This window comes from Leopardus geoffroyi, chromosome C1, assembly GCF_018350155.1.
Source record: "Leopardus geoffroyi isolate Oge1 chromosome C1, O.geoffroyi_Oge1_pat1.0, whole genome shotgun sequence".
Taxonomy (NCBI): Eukaryota; Metazoa; Chordata; class Mammalia; order Carnivora; family Felidae; genus Leopardus; species Leopardus geoffroyi.
Window position 1 is genome coordinate 75,175,965 of NC_059328.1, and position 19,802 is coordinate 75,195,766.

The window sequence follows — 19,802 nt, forward strand, 5'->3', positions numbered from 1 at the left end:
TAGTTTTTGGACATTCGGTTTGTTGCTAATTTGCTGCCTTTTGCAGGGAGAACCAGGGGTTGGGGGGAGCTGTTGTAATAAATGAATATCTTTTTGTATAAACTTATTCTGAATTTCCCTTTTGCCCCCTACCTGCACAGGCCCCTGCTGTCACTAGTCCTATTACCCGGTGGTATTCTTCTGAAGATTAAATGACATAATACTTTTAAAGTGCTTAGCACAGTGTGTGGGGCGCACTGTAAGTGCAGGATAGATGCTATTCGTAGACCTTTCCCTAATTCAACATGGGGACAAGGAAATAAGACAGTTTGAAATGGGTTCTTTGAGGAGAGCACTGAGGTCTTCCAGCAACAGCTCAGCAAGTGATACCAAGTGGAGAAGGAAAATCTGAAAGACTGAAGCTATTACATAGCAAAGAGTCTCTGTGGTCATTCATCTGTATTGGTCCCAGATGTGTATTCTTTATAATAGGAATATCTTAGCTAGAGATTGTGGAAATATAAATTTGTTCCTTGGAGTTAAAATATATAAGTTTGTTAAAATAATATATAATAGAGAACCATTACAAAGCACTCTTTAAATAGTGTACCTTTTGTGTGTGTTATCTTTGTTTATATATTTGTATTTTATATTTTTTGTGATATTTTATTCAAGTGTGTGTCCAATCATGTCTTCTCTGTTATCTTTATTTTTTTTTAATTATCCTAGTCACGTGAACTGGAAATTTCAGTTTATTGGCGTGATTGGCGATCTCTGTGTGCTGTAAAATTTCTGAGGTTAGAAGATTTTTTAGACAACCAACGGCATGGCATGTGTCTCTATTTGGAACCACAGGGTACTTTATTTGCAGAGGTAATAAATATATTTTATTAAACGTACATCACTATAATTGGAATTATATATGTAGGCAGCATGACATAGAAGTAGAAAGAGAATTAGGCTGAACATTAGACAACTTGAATCCTTGGCTCAGCTCTACTACTGCACAAGTGTATTACCTTAAGACAAATCATCATCCTCTCTAGGTCTCTTTTTTCACCTAGAAAATGAGAAGTTGGGCTTAAATTGTATCTAAGATTCTCAAGTTTTCAATACTTAGGAGTTTAGTGAATTTCATGAAGCATAAATCCAAAGCTATATTCATGTCAACTTGAATTTTCTTCACTGCAGGTTACCTTTTTTAATCCAGTTATTGAAAGAAGACCCAAACTCCAAAGACAAAAGAAAATTTTTTCAAAACAACAAGGTAGTTACTAAGGAATCAAATACAGTTTATTTTGGTGTATGCTTAAATATAGAAAACCAACATTAAAAGTAATAGCCAACTTTGTTTTTTGTTTTCCTTTTATTCATTTCTAACTTTTTATTAAGGAATATTTCAAACATATCCTAACAGACTAGTACAATGTACCATCACTCATCCTCAACAGCATTCAACTCATGGCCAGTTTTGTTTCACTATAGCCCGTCCACTTACTACTTTCTCAGATTATAAGAAGCAAACCTAGACCTCCTATTGATTCATCCACAAATACAGTTAGTATCTCCAAAAGATAATTCTTTTATTTTTAGAGAATTGTTTTTTAAACCTTAGCCACATACCATTCCTAGACTTAAAAAAAAAAAAAAACAAAAAACAAAATAAAAAAAACAAAAAAACAGTTCCTTCCTATTTATTTTTAAAACTATTTTCACTACTTTTCACCAGCCTTTAATAACAAATAGTTAAGAACTATTTTTAAGTGACAAATTTTGTTTGTTCTTCATAAATTATAAACCAATGAATATGAATTTTTAAATTATGGCTTTTGGTAATATATAAAAAAATTACTTATTCTATTTTCTTTATTCACAATATCCATAGGCAAAACATTTCTCAGAGCTCCTCAAATGAATATTAATATTGCCACTTGGGGAAGACTGGTGAGAAGAGCTATTCCAACAGTAAATCATTCTGGCACCTTTAGCCCTCAAGCCTCCGTGCCTGCTACAGTGCCAGTGGTTGATGTACGCATCCCTGAACTAGCACCTCCAGCTGGGTATGTGTCTTAAGATTTTTAAGCATTGCTTTTATAAAATAGTTACTGTAACATTCATGCATACTGCTTACAGTGGGTCTATTAAAAATCTGATTTTTTCTAAATAGTATTTTGAAATTAGTGTTCTGCTTACTTTCAAAAAGTAAAAAAAGAAAAAAAAGTTTGCTCTAATTTTAAAGCTACTTAAAATATATACTTTTGATTACCGTTTTTGGTGAATTGCTTTATCTTCTATAAGTGATTCTACAGTAACCAAATTGGACTTTGATCTTGAACCTGAACCTCCTCCGGCCCCACCACGTGACTCTTCCCTTGGAGAAATAGATGAATCTGCTGAATTAAGAGATTCGGATACACCGAGACAGGCAAGGCGTTTTAAACCTCGTATAATTCCTTTTTGCCAAATGAATTACCAATAAAAGCATCATAGTGAATGAGGTGTACATTTCAGTTAAAAGTTGCACGTGTGAACTGTTTTTATGTTTCTTGTGAGTGAAACAAAATCTCTGGATGCTCGTGGGCCAGTAGGGATTGAATAGATTGCTGAAGCTAAATGCATAGGAACATAGTTGATATAAGATGGTATATTGCCTCACTCTTCATCTTCTAACTTGATTAACATAATTTCAGAATATTCATTGAAGGTGACGATAATGTGTTCATTTTTCAAATTTTTTAGGCAAGTGTAATGTAGAATTAACAACTCTTAAGAATGAATGTCCATTATCTGGATTTTACTTTTCTCACTAATATTTTTATTGACTTCTGACATTTTTAAACTTTACCAAATAAGTTGTTTTCTTAATGTTTCTATGATTTAATGAGTATTTAATATTTTATAGGATTCAGAAGCTGTTTTTGCTATTGAGAATGACAGAAATAGTATACTTCCAAAATCTCAATCTGAATATGAGCCTGATATTCCTCAACCAGGCCTAGGATACAGTGGTGTTCGAGAACTTGAGGATAGAAGGTAAAGAATATGTATACAGCTTTGCTACTACATGTTTGGTCCCATACTTTTTCCTTATTTTTAATTGACATACTGTTTTCAGATCTCAACAGATGTTTCAGTTTAATCTACAAGACTTCAGATGTTGTGCTGTCTTGGGTAGAGGACATTTTGGAAAGGTAATCTTTTTAAGTTTTCTTGGAATGACTTTAAAAGCAATAACTCAAATAGAAAGTACCTATTTTAATCTCATTTCAGGTGCTTTTGGCTGAATATAAACACACAAACGAGATGTTTGCTATAAAAGCCTTAAAGAAAGGAGATATTGTGGCTCGAGATGAAGTAGACAGGTTAGTTTTTTTTTCACGAAATTGTTTATTTTTCTAAAGTTTTAACATAAGATCATGAAAATTGATGTATATTTTATAACAGCAAAACTTTCCATTTCTATAATACATGAAGAATCTAACTTAATGTATTTGTACTTGATATAAGGTAGGCATTAATTACATTTTTCTCTCTAGTCAACTTCTCCTTATGACAGTTTACAGGTTAGTGTGTACCAAAGAAAGATGATGAAATGTTTAAACCACTTCTGTTAGGTTTTTCATACTTGGAGACGGTAAAGTGTTTATATGCAATAGGAATTGTTACTCATCTGTGGTCGGGTGAAACTATTTCCCATTTCATATTACCGAAGTAATACAATGTCATTTACAAGTAACCTGCACTTCATTGAATGGTTAATGTATTCTGCTTTATAAAATGCACATATATCTACTTTTTCTTTCATTTTTCTTAAAACGGTATTTTTTGACCAGAGCATCTTACCTTTCTGGGTTTAATAAATGTAAGTTGATATTGATACATCTTTATGTACAATTTTTAAAATGCAAGGACTTTGGAGACAATATTGTAATTAGGTTAGAGAATATGCTTTAGAAAGACTTTCTTAACAAAGTGACTAAGTACAAAATTGTAGATAACAAGTGGCATATTTACATGCTCTTTTTAAAAATTTTTTTTAACTTTTTATTTTTATTTTTTGAGAGAGCATGAGCAGGGGAGGGGCAGAGAGAGAGGGAGACACAGAATTCCAAGCAGGCTCCAGGCTCTGAGCTGTCAGCACAGAGCCCGACGTGGGGCTCAAACCCAAGAACACGAGATCATGACCTGAGCCGAAGTCAGATGCTCAACTAACTGAGCCACCCAGACACCCCACAAATGGCATATTTATTACAGAAATAGACTTCCATTTGATATTTACAAGCAGGATTTTTTTTAAGCCACTTGGGAGCATCAGTTGATATTAATAGAAGACAGCCCTGGACATGAAAAGAGCCTGGTACGAAGAATGAGAAGACTGACTTATCTACTTCTGGTTGTTCCTTCTTAATTAAGGATTTGACCCCAGAGCAATTCACTGAACTTCTTTAAACTTCAATTAACCTGCATATTTTTAAAACATATTTTTTTGGTAATGCTTGCCTTAATTATATTACATGCCATTTTGTGTGTGTGTGTGTGTGTGTATACACACACACACACATACTAAATTGCTATTTTTAATATTTTTTCCATCATATGGGAAGTTCTTGGAATTAGGATAGATCTTGAAAATGAAGTTTTCCTTTATGTAAAAAAGAAATTTTTCCCTTTGGATTTGCCTATTTATTTTTTACCTGTTTTTCATATCCCTCAATTACATCAAAATAAACTCTTGATATGTAAAACTATTCAGAGACAATTTTGCTGAATATTTATGCAATATTCTGTGTACCATGTGGTATGTTTAGAACTATATTTTTATTTTACAGAAATAATTGGTTAAAGCAAACCTTTAATCACACTGTCAGTCTGTTGATAACTATAATAATAGATGAGCCAAATATTTGTCTTTTATGGAAGAATGTTTCCTTTATTCCAGATCTATGAATGGTAAATTCATTGTTTTCCAAAAATAATTATGTACTGGTACTACCTCTGTTAATCCTGATGATTTGTATAGCTTTCTGCTACATTGTTACTACTTTGAGCCAAGTCTTTACAGAAGAACACTTTCTAATTAAATCTAACAGAATAACATTAATATTACTATGAATGAAGAATGTCCAGATCTGAGGATGGAGCTTTGGCCAGAATCTAGGCTGTTACCCCTACTGAAAATTAATCCAGCCTTGTTGAAAAGTTAGGAGTGATCCTTACCCAACTTCAGTTATAGATCCATATATTCTACAACATGGAAGTAAAATAACCTCCAGTAGGTATACAAACAGAGAAATGGAAAATCTCGATAGGATTTGAGGAAGGCAGCAAAAAGGAGCAATTAGGGCACCTAGCTGGCTCAGTCAGTTAAGCACTTGACTCTTGATTTCGGCTCACATCAGATCTCACCGAGCCCTGCTTCGGCCTCCATGCTGGCGTGATACCTGCTTAAGATTTTCTCTCTCCCTCTCACTCTGTCCCTCTCCCCTGCTCTCACGCTCTTGCGCGCTCTCTCTCTCCAAAAAAAAAAAAAAAAAAAAAAACAGATGAAGGCAAGAAAAATAACTTAGAAAATTAAAAAATCAACATATTTTGAAAAGTAATACATATTTATAACTTGTAATTCTGAATAGTAAACAACTCAAACTATTAAACAGAATCCTTTATATTCACTTCCTAATTCATCCTTTTAATAGATCCATAGAATTCAATCTTATTACATCTTACTGACTTTTTTTTAAATCGATGTTTCCAAAATATTTGATGCTACTTAATGACAGTTTTTCTTTTGATGTTTTCTTTCTCTAGTCTGGATTTCATTATTTTACTTCAAAAACTGCCTTCTTTTTTTAAAAATAGATCATAGAAAATTCCAAATCAACCTCTTTTTAAAATGAAAATTATAGGCTAACTCCAAAGTAACGTAATTCACGTACAAAGATTACATTCTCCACCTGCCATTCACAGAACATTCTCTGTGAGTCTCATTTATGCCCAGTCCTGAGTAAGAATGATAAATTTGTGTCCCTGTAGTACCTTCTCACTCGCTTCCTTTTCTTACCAGTTCATATTTCAAGACAACAGAATAGAGCTGGAAATACCATTTTGCAGTCATAGAACAAAAGCACAGCTGAACATATATATGTTTATATTTATATTTAAAAATTTATATATAAATATGATTCAATCCTAAGATTTTAGCTTTATTAACAATGCTGTTTTCCAGTGACCAAAATAACTATTTATACAAGTTTTTAAGTTTCTAGAACATTTCATAAGGTAGTGTACTTTGTGTACATAAGGAAGTACACAAAAAATGTTAGGATGAAACTAATCACTTAGGAAACTAAGACATAAGTGTATTAGTTATGTAAATAAAAGAGGCTAGATATGCTTGGTTTAAAATAAACAGTACAGACAGGAACAGCTCAAAGGGGAACATCATGGGGTGCTGATGGATTTAGGTCAGACCTTATAAAAGAGTTGGATTTGTGTTCTTCCTTGGCTCATGGAAGATACTTGGGAATATGGAGAAAAGTTAAATGACAATTTAGAGGAAAATGTTCTGGATAGAAGGAATAAAGTTTGAAGTTTTGAATAAGGTTGAGTTGTTCATGAACTTTTAAAGGAAGTATACAATTTAGATAAGGCTAGGAAAAGTTAACTCTTAACAGCGTAACTTTTTGGTGTGCTGTAAAATGCTTTAAATTATTGTGACAATTTTGGTCTATAAAAAGCCTGCCTCCTTTAACTAAGAGTCTGAGACGTGTATCCAGTCTTCATCAGTATTGCTGGTCCTCATCAAAGCATTCCTGTGAATGGCATTAAAGTCAGTTAGGAGGCATTCTGATCAACAATTCTCAATCTTTTATATCATTTACATGTTCAGCACAGGTCTAATCTAATACCTAATACACATAAGAATTAGTGATTCACCCATAAATATTAACCATATAGACAATGAAGAGACAGTGTTTGCCATCTATTTGAGCCCAAACATCTTGTCATTTTGTTTTTATTTTGTCTGAATATTTTATCTACAGTGCCCAAAATTTAGGTTGATTTTGTGAATCTGTTAGTTTAGAAGCCATCTTATCAGTCTTAGATCCCAGTTGGACATTATTTTCCGATAAATTTTGGTGGTGATGAAAATCAAAGCCATTAACTTTTTTAAAGCCTTTTATGAGTTTATTTCTAATAATTTAATTTGTAATAACATTTAGAAACCTTGCCAAATATATGTAGACATAAGCCTAAAGCTTTAAAACAATTGTAGTGGTGTTTCCTGTTTCTGAGTATGTATAAAGTTATAAACAGATTGTGTGAAATCAGAAGGTAAGAGTTTGTCTAGAATGTGACCTTATTAAATGGAGTTTAAACACTATTTCATAATAGCTGGATTTACTGCCAGTATTTAAAACTGAACAGATGTTTCAGTTCATAATCCAGAAGACAACTATATTAACATAGCATTAAAAATTCCATGCTCCTTCGGGACACCCAGGTGGCTCAGTCAGTTGAGTGTCCCACTTCGGCTCAGGTCATGATCTCATAGCTTGTGAGTTCGAGCCCCATGTTGGGCTCTGTGCTGACAGCTCAGAGCCTGGAGCCTGCTTCAGATTCTCTGTCTCCCTCTCTCTCTACCCCTCCCCTGCTCATACTATGTCTCTCTCTCTGTTTCAAAAATAAACAAACACAGGGGCGCCTGCGTGGCTCAGTCGGTTAAGCGGCCGACTTTGGCTCAGGTCATGATCTTGCGGTCCGTGAGTTCGAGCCCCGCGTCAGGCTCTGTGCTGACAGCTCAGAGCCTGGAGCCTGTTTCAGATTCTGTGTCTCCCTCTCTCTGACCCTCCCCTGTTCATGCTCTGTCTCTCCCTGTCTGAAAAAAAAAAAAAAAAAAGGTTACAAAAAAAAAAACGTTAAAAAAAATTTTTTTTTTAAATTCCATGCTCCTTCTACACAACAGGTATACTCTTAAATGTTTTCAAAATTCTATTTAATTTTTTTTTCCTAGCAATGTAGTCTGGATACACAAATAAATACTTATCTTTAAAATTACCTTTTTAAAATAACTCCTTCTTGGGGTGCCTGGGTGGCTCAGTCGCTTAAGATCTGACTTCGGCTCAGGTCATGATCTCGCGGTCCATGAGTTCGAGCCCCGCATCAGGCTCTGTGCTGACAGCTCAGAGCCTGGAGCCTGTTTCAGATTCTGTGTCTTCCTCTCTCTGACCCTCCCCCGTTCATGCTTTGTCTCTCTGTCTCAAAAATAAACGTTAAAAATAAAAATTTTAAATAACTCCTTCTTAAAAGACCCAAAAGAAAGAAGAATGGATCTACCTCCCTCTTAACATTAGCTAAAGTTTGGTGTTTTGAAATTAGCAACAGTAACAAAAATCTAAGAAATGTTTTAATTTAAAAATAAAAGCATTATTGGGGCGCCTGGGTGGCGCAGTCGGTTGAGCGTCCGACTTCAGCCAGGTCACGATCTCGCGGTCTGTGAGTTCGAGCCCCGCGTCGGGCTCTGGGCTGATGGCTCGGAGCCTGGAGCCTGCTTCCGATTCTGTGTCTCCTTCTCTCTCTGCCCCTCCCCCCATTCATGCTCTGTCTCTCTCTGTCTCAAAAATAAAATAAAAACGTTAAAAAAAATATTAAAAAAAAATAAAAATAAAAATAAAAGCATTATTAATACTTTCTAAAAACACTAAGGTCAGAAAAGTGCCTATTTTAATTAGAAACATAAATATAGGGTCTCCTGGGTGGCTCAGCCAGCTAAGCATCCGACTTAGGCTCAGATCATGATCTCGCAGTTCCTGAGTTTGAGTCCCACGTTGGGCTCTCTGCTGTCAGCACAGAGCCTGCTTCGGATCCTCTACCATTCTCTTTCTCTCTCTGCACCTCCCTTCTACATGCTGTCTCTCTCTCAAAAATAAACAAACATTAAAAAAAAAACACACATAATCTAATTGTTAATAAAATGTATATTAATCAGTTAACTCCAACTTGTATTTGAATAATATTTGACCTGGTTTTCTTCTACTTTGAGTTCTAAAGTCAGGTTGATTTACTAAATATTTTCAAGGAAAGGGAGAAAGGTGTTTTTTGCTATGTAGGCAAAATTAATGTTCCAGGGTCTGTAAGTTTGATCATTGTTCTTTGTAGAAGCTTGTAAGAGTCACAAGCTGCTACAAAGGCAAAACCTGTGATTGCTATAGATTTTACAAATTAGATCATTCTCAAGGAGCTTCCTTGAAGCATGTTAATTAATAGAATTCTTGGGGCGCCTGGGTGGCGCATTCGGTTAAGCGTCCGACTTCAGCCAGGTCACGATCTCGTGGTCCGTGAGTTCGAGCCCCGCGTCGGGCTCTGGGCTGATGGCTCAGAGCCTGGAGCCTGTTTCCGATTCTGTGTCTCCCTCTCTCTCTGCCCCTCCCCCGTTCATGCTCTGTCTCTCTCTGTCCCAAAAATAAATAAACGTTGAAAAAAAAAAAATTAATAGAATTCTCAATGTATTTTATTAGTCAGCCTTGTAAATTAAAATTCTATGCATCATATCTTTATTTTCTAGTCAGCCTTGTAAATTAAAATTCTATGCATCATATCTTTACCTTTTAACTTCATATATTATTTGAAAAAATATTTGAATACTATAGCTTATGAATTATAAATACTATCCTTGAAATTACCTTCACCACAAATTTTATATTTTTTAAATTAATTCTTTAGGTCAGTATATTCTCTCACCAATTCCCAATAAAATCACCCCTAAGTAAGCCTTTTTTTAATTAACTATAACCAATAGCCCTGTATGTGCTACTCTGATGCTATCGTTGTCAACTCTAATCTTTATGTCATTCTAATCATATATTTTAGTTTCCATTAATATATTTCTTTTTTCCTTTTTTTATTTTGAGAGAAAGAGCGTGAGCAGGGGAGGGCAGAGGGAGAGAGAATCCCAAGAAGGCTCTGCACTGTCAGTGCAGAAGCCTATTTGGGGCTTGAACTCACAAACCATGAGATCATCACCTGAGCCGAAAGTCAAGAGTCTGACGCTTAACCAACTGAGCCACCAAGGCACCCTGAGTTTTCATTAATATATTTCAGTTGAAGTTTTATATATCAAGTAGACCAAATTTTTCAAAGCATTTATAGCAAAACTAAGGCATATTTTATGGTTTTAAAGTTCTAATAGGTAAGAACTTTGCTTATTTTAGAGTTCAGTAATTTTTTTAAAGAATGTTACCTCCAACCAGAACTTTTTTTGAAAAACCTATTGATTTTTAAATGTTTTCTCTTACAGCCTGATGTGTGAAAAAAGAATTTTTGAAACTGTGAATAGTGTAAGACATCCCTTTTTGGTGAACCTTTTTGCATGTTTCCAAACCAAAGAGCATGTTTGCTTTGTAATGGAATATGCTGCCGGTGGGGACCTAATGATGCACATTCATACTGATGTCTTTTCTGAACCAAGAGCTGTGTGAGTATGCTTTGGACATTTCTCTGAGTTTTTTCATGACAGATTTTTTGCTAGGAAGGAGAAAAGGTCTCTCAGTTTCTTTTTTCTTTCCAAATGGAAAATAGATTTCTGCAAAGAATATTAGAACTCTACTTATTTACCTCTTTGCTACATATAAATGTATCTATTTTACTTTGTTCATGTTGAAAATTTTATGGATTACCCTAAATCACACTTGATAATTTAGACGAACAGTTTAGGTTCATTTTAGTAAAATACCTTCTTTTTCTCTATTATATTTTCTTCCTGGGAAATGCCATCTAGAACCATGGCTTGCTTGCTTTATTTATTTATCTATTTATTTATTTATTTATTTATTTATTTATTTATTTTACTTTTTTTAGAACTATGGCTTTAAATACTTAACTATACTCAAAGTACATTGTTAAGTGAAAAAACATAATATAAAAGAGTCTTTATCAAGTATTCGTATGAAATATTTGTTTTTGCATTTTAAAGGGTAATAAGTTAATGTGTATTAAGTCTTTGTTTGCACGTGCTTAAGATATCTCTGAAAGAATATAAAAGAAATTCATATGCATATAGCTTCCAATGAAAGGTATAGAAATATGCAGACTTTTCACTGTATTTTTGTAGTTTTTTAATTTGCTATTATATGAAGGTTGTGCTTCTTCAAATGCATAAAAATAAGTAATTGGAAATGTTTGAGATTACATATAGATGTGTATATATTTTCCCCTTACTGTTATCCGTTTTATCGCTCTTAAATGGTGAAGCTAGGATTTGATCTTAGGAAAGTGCTCTGAATAGCCACACTCTGTATGCTGATGTTTACCAACTTTGTATCTCCAGCCCTGACCTCTTCCCTAAACTTCCAACTCTAATAACATTCAGCACCAACTTGACTTTTCCCTTCATATGGCTAATAAGTATTTCTCTTTGCAGACTGAATTTCTGATTTTTCCCATTTCCCCCAACCTTACCCACTTGTCCCAAACCTGCTACTCTTCTAATCTTCTCCTTAATAAAAGGCAGTACCAGTTGTTCAAGCCAAAAGATAGGAAGTCATTTTTTTTTTTTTAAAGGTTTTATTTTATTGAATTCCAGTTAGTTAACATACAGTGTTATATTAGTTTCAGGTGCACAATATAGCGATTTCACCAATTTCATGCCTGGTACTCATCATAAGTGCACTCTTTAATCCCTATCACCTATTTAGTCCATCCTCCCATTCACCTCCCCCTCTGGTAGCCATCAGTTCCCTATAGTTAAGAAATCTATTTCTTGGGGTGCCTGGGTGGCTCAGTTAAGCGTCCAACTTTGGCTCAGGTCATGATCTCCTGGCTTGTGGGTTCAAGCCCTGCATCAAGCTTCTTGCTGACAGCTCAGAGCCTGGAGCCTGCTTCAGATTCTGTGTCTCCCTTTCTCTCTGCCCCTCCCCTGCTTGCACATGCTCATTCTGTCTCTCAAAAATAAGTAATAAACATTTAAAAAAAAAAAAAAAGGGAAGAAATAGATTATTTCTGATGGTTAGTGAAACTTTCAAAATGGAGACAGAAGCCAGAAAGTAAAAGGCATTTCCTGAATATTTAAAAATTAAAACCAGAGCATCTGGACTATGCCTAGCCTGTCCTGCCTGCACGTGGGAATTTGTTTTTGTTTTGATGTGTACCCCCTCCCCCCACTTTTTAAAGAAATTTAAAATACAGTTCTCCTTTAAGGAATTTTTTTTGCTGAGAATACAAATCATGTACAGATGAAACAGTTAAGCCCAATGAAATACAAGAATAAAATTCCAGAGCACCTGGTTGTCTCAGTCGGTTGAGTGTTTGACTCTTGGTTTCAGCTCAGTTCATGATCTCGTGGTTTCTGAGATTGAGCCTTGTGTCTGGCTGCACACTGATAGTGCATGCTCGCTCGCTCTCTCTCCCTCTCTCTCTCTCTCCCCCACCCCCTCTCAAAGTAAATAAACTTAAAAAAAAAAAAAATAGAGGCACCTGCGTGGCTTGGTTGGGCATTCAACTTCAGCTAAGGTCATGATCTCACAGTTTGTGAGTTCGAGCCCCACGTAGGGCTCTGTGCTAACAGCTTAGAGCCTGGAGTCTGCTTCAGATTCTCTGTCTCCCTCTCTCTCTGCCCCTCCCCGCTCATTTTGTGTGTGTGTCTCTCTCTCAAATAAACACTAAAATATAAAGAATAAAATGCTGCATTGCTGTACTTCAGATTTGAAGTACCTCCCTCTGATTAGATCCCATTGGATTAGATCAGATCTCACCTCAAATGTTATTTTTTTGAAATCCTTTCCTGAGTACCCTATCTAAAATACCACTACATCACTAATGTCCAAATCAGATCAGTCTTAACACTGTTTTCTGTTATCTCCATAGCACTTTATTTCTACCTGAAATCATCTATTTATTTTTTATCTTTTTATTGTCTATCTCCCCTCATTAAAAGGGAGGAGGATGTCTGTTCTGTATACTAGTGCAACACCTGGAAGTGTGGTTGCACATACTAGGTGATCAGTGAATTTTTATTGACTGAGAGTGTGGTATCAAAAATAGTTTGTTTCCTAGCTTTGTACCTTTAGACAGAGTAGTTACTCTCTCTGAAAGCTTCATTATGTTTCTGTAAAAGATTTAAAGCTTTGATTTGAAGATTAAATAAGCTAATAAGTGAAAATATGTAACATATACCTGACACATAGCATAGTAAGCATTTGGTGAAATATATATTTTAAACAATATACTCATTATTTGTTGGGTGTCATTAGGGTGATTTATTTACAAAAAATGAAATAAAAGAGAAATTAAGGTATTTTTATAATTGGTATAATATTGTTTTACCAAAATAAGTTAACCAAAATCTTATGTATAAAAATAAGCAATTTTAGAATCATATCTGTTTGAATGGGACTTGAGCTAAATTCTTTAAACTTTCAACAAATAATTATGTAAGATCTAATGTATAATTAAGTATTTCTAAATACTTGCACTTTTAAATTTTTCCAAATTATGGTCCCATTTTTTGTTAAATAAGGGAACACATGACATAGCTAAATTATCTACGTGTGCATTCTAAGAGTTCGAAGAACATTCACCAAACCAGTAAGAGTAGTTAGTTATCTCTATAGATGGTAGTGGCACTGGGGTGAGATGGATAGATGGATGAATGAAGTATTGTGCTTTGGGGCCAGAGGTATTATGTGTACTTGATAGAGAAAATACCTATGTATTACTTGCATAATTAAAAACTGATTCTCCTAAGTGTTTCCTTATAGACTATTCTGTACTGAAAACACGTCTGCATTTTTAAATTCATGTATTTATTACCTCCCTTCTCATTTAGTAAGCCTGCCATGTTTCAGGCATTATTCTAAACATTTAGGATAAATACTGCAAAAGACCCTGATGGTCCTATTCCTCAAGAGTTAATATTCTAGCTGGACTCAAGTTTGCCTAAGATCCAAACCCATTTACCCAATTTCTTCACCTGCCCCAAGACCATTCAAAGTCAACCTAAGTCAACCTCATTTTCCCCACAAAACTTTGGCTATTTCTCTGTCTCTTTACCTATTACTCTTTACACTAAGGAAATCTTAAGAGTCATCTTAAGTTTTTCCCTCTCCCTCATCCTCTGCTGCTAGGGAGACACCAGTCTTGTGCTACTTTTAAAGTTTCTTTTGAACCCATCTCTTTACTCTCTTTGTTGCCACTACCTTGGAGGTTCTCATGGTCTCCCATCTGTGCTACCACAATAGCCTCATCTGTTTGTTTTTCCTCTGGGTATCTACCTACTTCTACTCCAGCCTTCATACTACCCTCAGAAAAATCTAAATTAAAATTCTATTAAAAATAGAAATTTCAGTATCCGTAATATGGCACTTAGGGTCCTTCACAACTTGACTCCAGGCTGTCCTTTCAGCCTTGTCTCCCACTTCTTCCCCATTCTTTACTTGAGCCACAGAAAACTTGTTATTGGTTACCACAGGTGCCTTTTATACCTCTGTTGCTTTCCATCCTAGGGAATGCCCTGTATTTCCCCCCGGAGAGTTCTGCCTTTTACACTGTCCTTCTGCCCTTATGGTAAATTGTATTTTTCCAGATCAAATGTCTACTCTGAGGACTTTAGCGACAGGCAAAGTTAATGGCTCCCATTGTAGACATTGTATTTTTCTTAGTTTTTAATTTTATCCCTGATTGTTAGGACATGTCTTACTGTGTCTGGCATATACTAGGGACTAAATAAATACTTGTGAAGTTAGTTTACTACAGAATTCTGCTTTGGAGCATAAAATTATAAACTGGGATTCAACAGCAGTGGAATTTATTGAACATCTTTTTATTTCTTCAAACAGATTTTATGCTGCATGTGTAGTACTTGGGTTGCAGTATTTACATGAACACAAAATTGTTTATAGGTGAGTAAAGTTTTGATGCTTTCTAATGGCTTATTTTGGTGTGAATTTGAATTAAAAATAATTAAGGATATTTTGTGTTTAACCAGCTTTTTAATTTTCTCTTTCAAATGATAAGTGACCTCTAAAAATTTTAAACTCCAATTTTGAAAGAAATAGTTACACAATAATTATGTGATGAACCTCTTTGTTCCTATTCTTCTGCCCATTACCTAATTAAAATAGTCAAATTATAAGTTGAGCTCTGATAACAAAATTCACTAACAATATTCATTCTGGTGAATATTTTACATCCAACTGAGCCACTGCAGAAAACTTTGATAGACCAATACTACTCAGAATTTGTCCATGATAAAATAAGTAGAGTGTACCAGAGTATAAAACATCACCCTGCTTCCTTAAGTCTTGCTGTCAACTAAACAATGTACTTGGTGACACAGTTGCCTTATGTACTAATATAAGCTCCTTATCAAGTTGCAGACTAGCAACAAATAATAGCCCAGCAGCCAAGCAATGGACCACGCTTTGAATAGCATTGCTCTAGACTAGACAAATTCAGGAAGGCTAGTAAGGAGACCATAAACATCAGTGTATTCAAACTTCTAACAATATATCCAAGGTGAGGGTTTCCTCATGGCCCTGTTTTACTCTCAAAGGATAAAATATTTTTAACTTAATTTTTAATCAATTTTTGATTTAATCAGTTTTGGTCAGTGATAGGTTTCTCTTTATTTCGCATTATTCTCTTAGAATAAGGCTGGTTAAAACTGCCCTCTTGATACCTTGACAGTCTTTTCTTACAGATGGTGTGTAGAAGGACTTCAAACTTAGTCCAAGTCAGACTATCACAAATAACAAATTAATAAAACCAAAGTTAAAAATACTTGAACTCCTTCCACACTTTAAAATACATATTTAAATAGATAAAACATTCCTTTTAAAAAACATTCTTTTCTGTATAGTGGAGAAAATTATTCAGAAATTATATTATGTAGAGTAATAAAAAGGAAGAAAAGTGAACATTTGTAATATATTTAAATCTCAAATCATAACATGAAAAACTCATTTTTAGTAAAAAAAAAAAAAAAAAAGTACAGCTCCTGTTGAAATTATTTTTATCCTACATTATCTACTGATTTTATTGATTTTTTTCATTTTGCATTTTTTTTTTTATCCTGAACAGAGATTTGAAATTGGATAACTTATTGCTAGATACAGAGGGCTTTGTGAAAATTGCTGATTTTGGTCTTTGCAAAGAAGGTAATTGGATATTTTAAAGTTCCTTTTCTAATGGATTACTATTCCTTTGTACTTTGGTATTTTTCAACTTTGTCTATGGAAAGCAAAATGTATTTTTAACTTTATTCTTTGTTAAGACATTATGGACTGTTCATGTAATCTGATTATCACATTATTAAGAATTCTGTGGGGGGGGGCGCCTGGGTGGCGCAGTCGGTTAAGCGTCCGACTTCAGCCAGGTCACGATCTCGCGGTCCGTGAGTTCGAGCCCCGCGTCGGGCTCTGGGCTGACGGCTCAGAGCCTGGAGCCTGTTTCCGATTCTGTGTCTCCCTCTCTCTCTGCCCCTCCCCCGTTCATGCTCTGTCTCTCTCTGTCCCCAAAAAATAAATAAACGTTGAAAAAAAAAAAATTAAAAAAAAAAAAGAATTCTGTGGTTATGAATAGGGTAGATTTTCAGAAATCATAATGTAAAACCTAAGATCCTCTTTGTATGGGGGCGCCTGAGTGGCTCAGTCGGTTAAGTGTCCAACTCTTAATTTCGGCTCAAGTCATGATCTCCCATGCTCCACGCTATGCATGGTGCCTGCTTGAGATTCTCTCTCCCTCTCCCTCTTGACTCTCCCCCACACACGTGCACATGCTCTCTCTGTCTCTCTCTCTCTCCCTCTTTCTCTTTCTAAAAAAATAAATAAATAAAATTCTGTCACTACTCTGAGAAAGCATGGGTTAGGCCACCAATTTTTTTTTACTTTGCTGGGACTGTACAAAGTAAATTACATAGGCCTGATGACTTCTGTCCAGCTTCTTAAAACTTCTAACATTTTTAAATAGAAAGAAAATATGCATATATCTCAGAATCTTGTCTATATATTCAAAAGTAAATAAGTAAACTGGGGAAATATGAATCAGAGGTGGCTTAAGTATAAAGACTGTAGGTTTAGGCTCCATACAGTCCTAGGTTTGAACCCTGGCTTTGCCACTTACTTGCTGTGTCTTTGGATGAGTTACTTTGATTCTCATTGAGTCTGTTTCCTCAAAAATAAAATCAATATAGTGCTTCTTGTTTAAGGGTATTTCAAGAATTGGATATATGTGACACAGTGTCTAACATATAGTGAATAGTTACTGTTATCTTGACATTTAATTCATTACATTGCATTGTAATGAACATTGTGTTCCCCCTTTTGCACAAGCTTCTTGTTCCTCAGCTTTGTTTTCATAGCACAGTAGAGTATAGTGCTTGGCACATCTTAAGTATTCAGTGAATATTCAATTAATAAGCAGCTGGATGAATAAATGAGTGAACTTTGTAAATATATCACCATCAGTTATCCACCAGCCTCTTAATTTGAATTCAGTAATACTTTTTTTCCTCTTATTGGACTTTCCTGTATTAAACACCGTTGATTTAAATGCCTTTGTTCCTCAGTTTGTCCTTAGCCTGTTGTTCATCATTGCTAGTTTTTAACTATAAATAATAGGTTAATGATTCCAAAATCTATTATTCCTTTCTTAACGTAAATATTCAACTGTCTACTAGACAGCTTTGGTTGAATAATGCATAGATACCTCCAACATTATACAACCAAAAATAGGTTCTTTTCTTCAGGTAGTCCAGTTCATAGTTGATGGTGCCACAATCTTCTCACAGTCTCCCTATTTGAAAATGTACTATCATCCTGGACTCTGTTCTCTTTCCACATCAAGTTAATGACCAAAATGTGCTGACATTTACCTCCTTAATATTTCTTAAATTTTTCGTTTCCCCTCTACTACTGCCAGCTGTCATCTTATTTTGAAAAACTAATAGCTTCTTCAACTTTCCTGTCTCTAGATTCTTTGTCCAGCAAATCAACCTGCCATGTAGGTGCTAATGACATTTTTTGAGCACTTAATAATTGCCAAGAAATTTACCAAATTCTTCATATGCATGATCTCCTTTAATTTCTAATAGTCTTGTGACGGTAGGTAGTAGCGTTAACCCCCAGCATATAGATGAGGAAACTAGCCTTTGAGGTTAGACAGCTTTTCTAAGCTTTCTAACTAGTGGCAAAGCAGGAATTTAAACCCAGATTTTTCTGACTCTTAAGAGCCTGTTGTTAACTCCTTCCTTGGAGTTTAACCAATTTGAAGTCCTAGCCAACTGGGCCTACTTTCACCTTTTTTTAAAAATACCAGGACAGGGGCGCCTGGGTGGCTCAGTTGGTTGGGCATCTGACTTTGGCTCGGGTCATTATCTCGCAGTCCGTGAGTTCAAGCCCCGCGTTGGGCCCTGTGCTGACAGCTCAGAGCCTGGAGCCTGCTTCGGATTCTGTGTCTCCCTCTCTCTCTGCCCTTTCCCCACTCACGCTCTGTCTCTCTCACTCTCAAAAATGAATAAATGTTTAAAAAATTTAAAAAAAAAAATACCAGGACAAGGGTGCTGCGTGACTCATTCGCTTGAGCAACCAACTCGCTTTCAGCTCAAGTCATGATCTCACGGTCATGAGATTAAGGCCCACATAAGACTCTGTGCTTGTGGAGCCTGCTTAAGATTCTTTCTCCTCCTACTTCTCATGTGTTCTCTCTCTCTCTCTCTCTCTCTCAAAAAAAAAAAAAAAAGAAATGACAATAAAAATATCAGGATAAGAAAATTTACCAGAATGAATGAAATATGATAACTACTGCAGTTGACATATATACTACACTAAAATGTGACAGATTTCATACTACTACTACTACTACTACTATAAATGAAACAAAAAATTAAGAGTAGTTTTATCCTGAAAATAGGGAGTTTGTAATCTCCTCTAGTTTTTATCAAAGCATAAAATAAAAATCAAGAAATACTAGTTCTATTTTGGTCTTAATTAACATTTTTTTAATCTTGGCCAAGTCATGTAAAAGGTTCGTGTAGAACCTATGTAGGTACTATATCAGCTCTTTTTAAAAATAATATTTTATTGAAGAAAAAAAAAGTGTGACAATGTTAAAGAAATTTTGCAAAAACAAATTTTCCACTCTTCTGTGCTAAGATATTTAATTATGCTCTTCAAATCTTGGTCCATAGACTCCCAAGTTCATTTGAGATTTTCAGTCATTATAAATGTATACTTTAGAATTGAGAGCTTTTCTTTCAAATTCTTTCCTAAGATGATGTTTATAAGGAGCTTTTAACACTTTAGAATATATTGAGACATATTCAATATGTAGAATGTGTATTTGATTAATATATTACTAAGTTATGATAAACAAAATTATGAACTAAACAAAATTTACTAAACTAAATTATAAGAAATATAAGTTTGTGAACTGGTTAAAAGATTAATACTGTATGTGTATATGGCACCATTGGTTAACTCCTTTTTTATTTTATTAAGTTTTTAATTTTAATTCTGGCATAGTTAACATATAGTGTCATGTTAGTTTCAGGTGTACAATATAGTGATTCAACAATTCTTTACATTATCCAGTGCTCATTACGATAAGTGTACTCTTTAATCCCATCACCTATTTCACCCATCCCCTCCACCCTCTCCACACAACTCTGGTAACCATCAATTTGTTCTCTATAGTTAAGAGTCTCTTTCTTGGTTTATCTCTCTTTCTTTCCCCCTTTGTTCATTTGTTTCTTAAATTCTACTTGTGCATGAAATCATATGGTATTTGTCTTTCTCTAACTCATTTCACTTAGCATTATACTCTCTAGTTCCCTC

The 19,802-nt window shown here is 34.8% G+C and overlaps 1 protein-coding gene across 2 annotated transcripts in view; it reads left to right on the forward strand.

The window, feature by feature from the left end:
• PKN2 (protein kinase N2) overlaps window positions 1-19,802 on the forward strand; it is a 130,434-nt gene that overhangs the window by 102,404 nt on the left and 8,228 nt on the right. For both annotated transcript variants that reach the window (XM_045478172.1, XM_045478171.1), the window contains exons 9-18: window positions 709-852; window positions 1,171-1,246; window positions 1,865-2,039; window positions 2,278-2,404; window positions 2,882-3,012; window positions 3,095-3,170; window positions 3,250-3,341; window positions 10,274-10,450; window positions 14,808-14,870; window positions 16,051-16,127. In XM_045478172.1, the coding sequence (XP_045334128.1) occupies window positions 709-852; window positions 1,171-1,246; window positions 1,865-2,039; window positions 2,278-2,404; window positions 2,882-3,012; window positions 3,095-3,170; window positions 3,250-3,341; window positions 10,274-10,450; window positions 14,808-14,870; window positions 16,051-16,127 (1,138 nt within the window). The remainder of the gene's footprint in view (window positions 1-708; window positions 853-1,170; window positions 1,247-1,864; window positions 2,040-2,277; window positions 2,405-2,881; window positions 3,013-3,094; window positions 3,171-3,249; window positions 3,342-10,273; window positions 10,451-14,807; window positions 14,871-16,050; window positions 16,128-19,802) is intronic.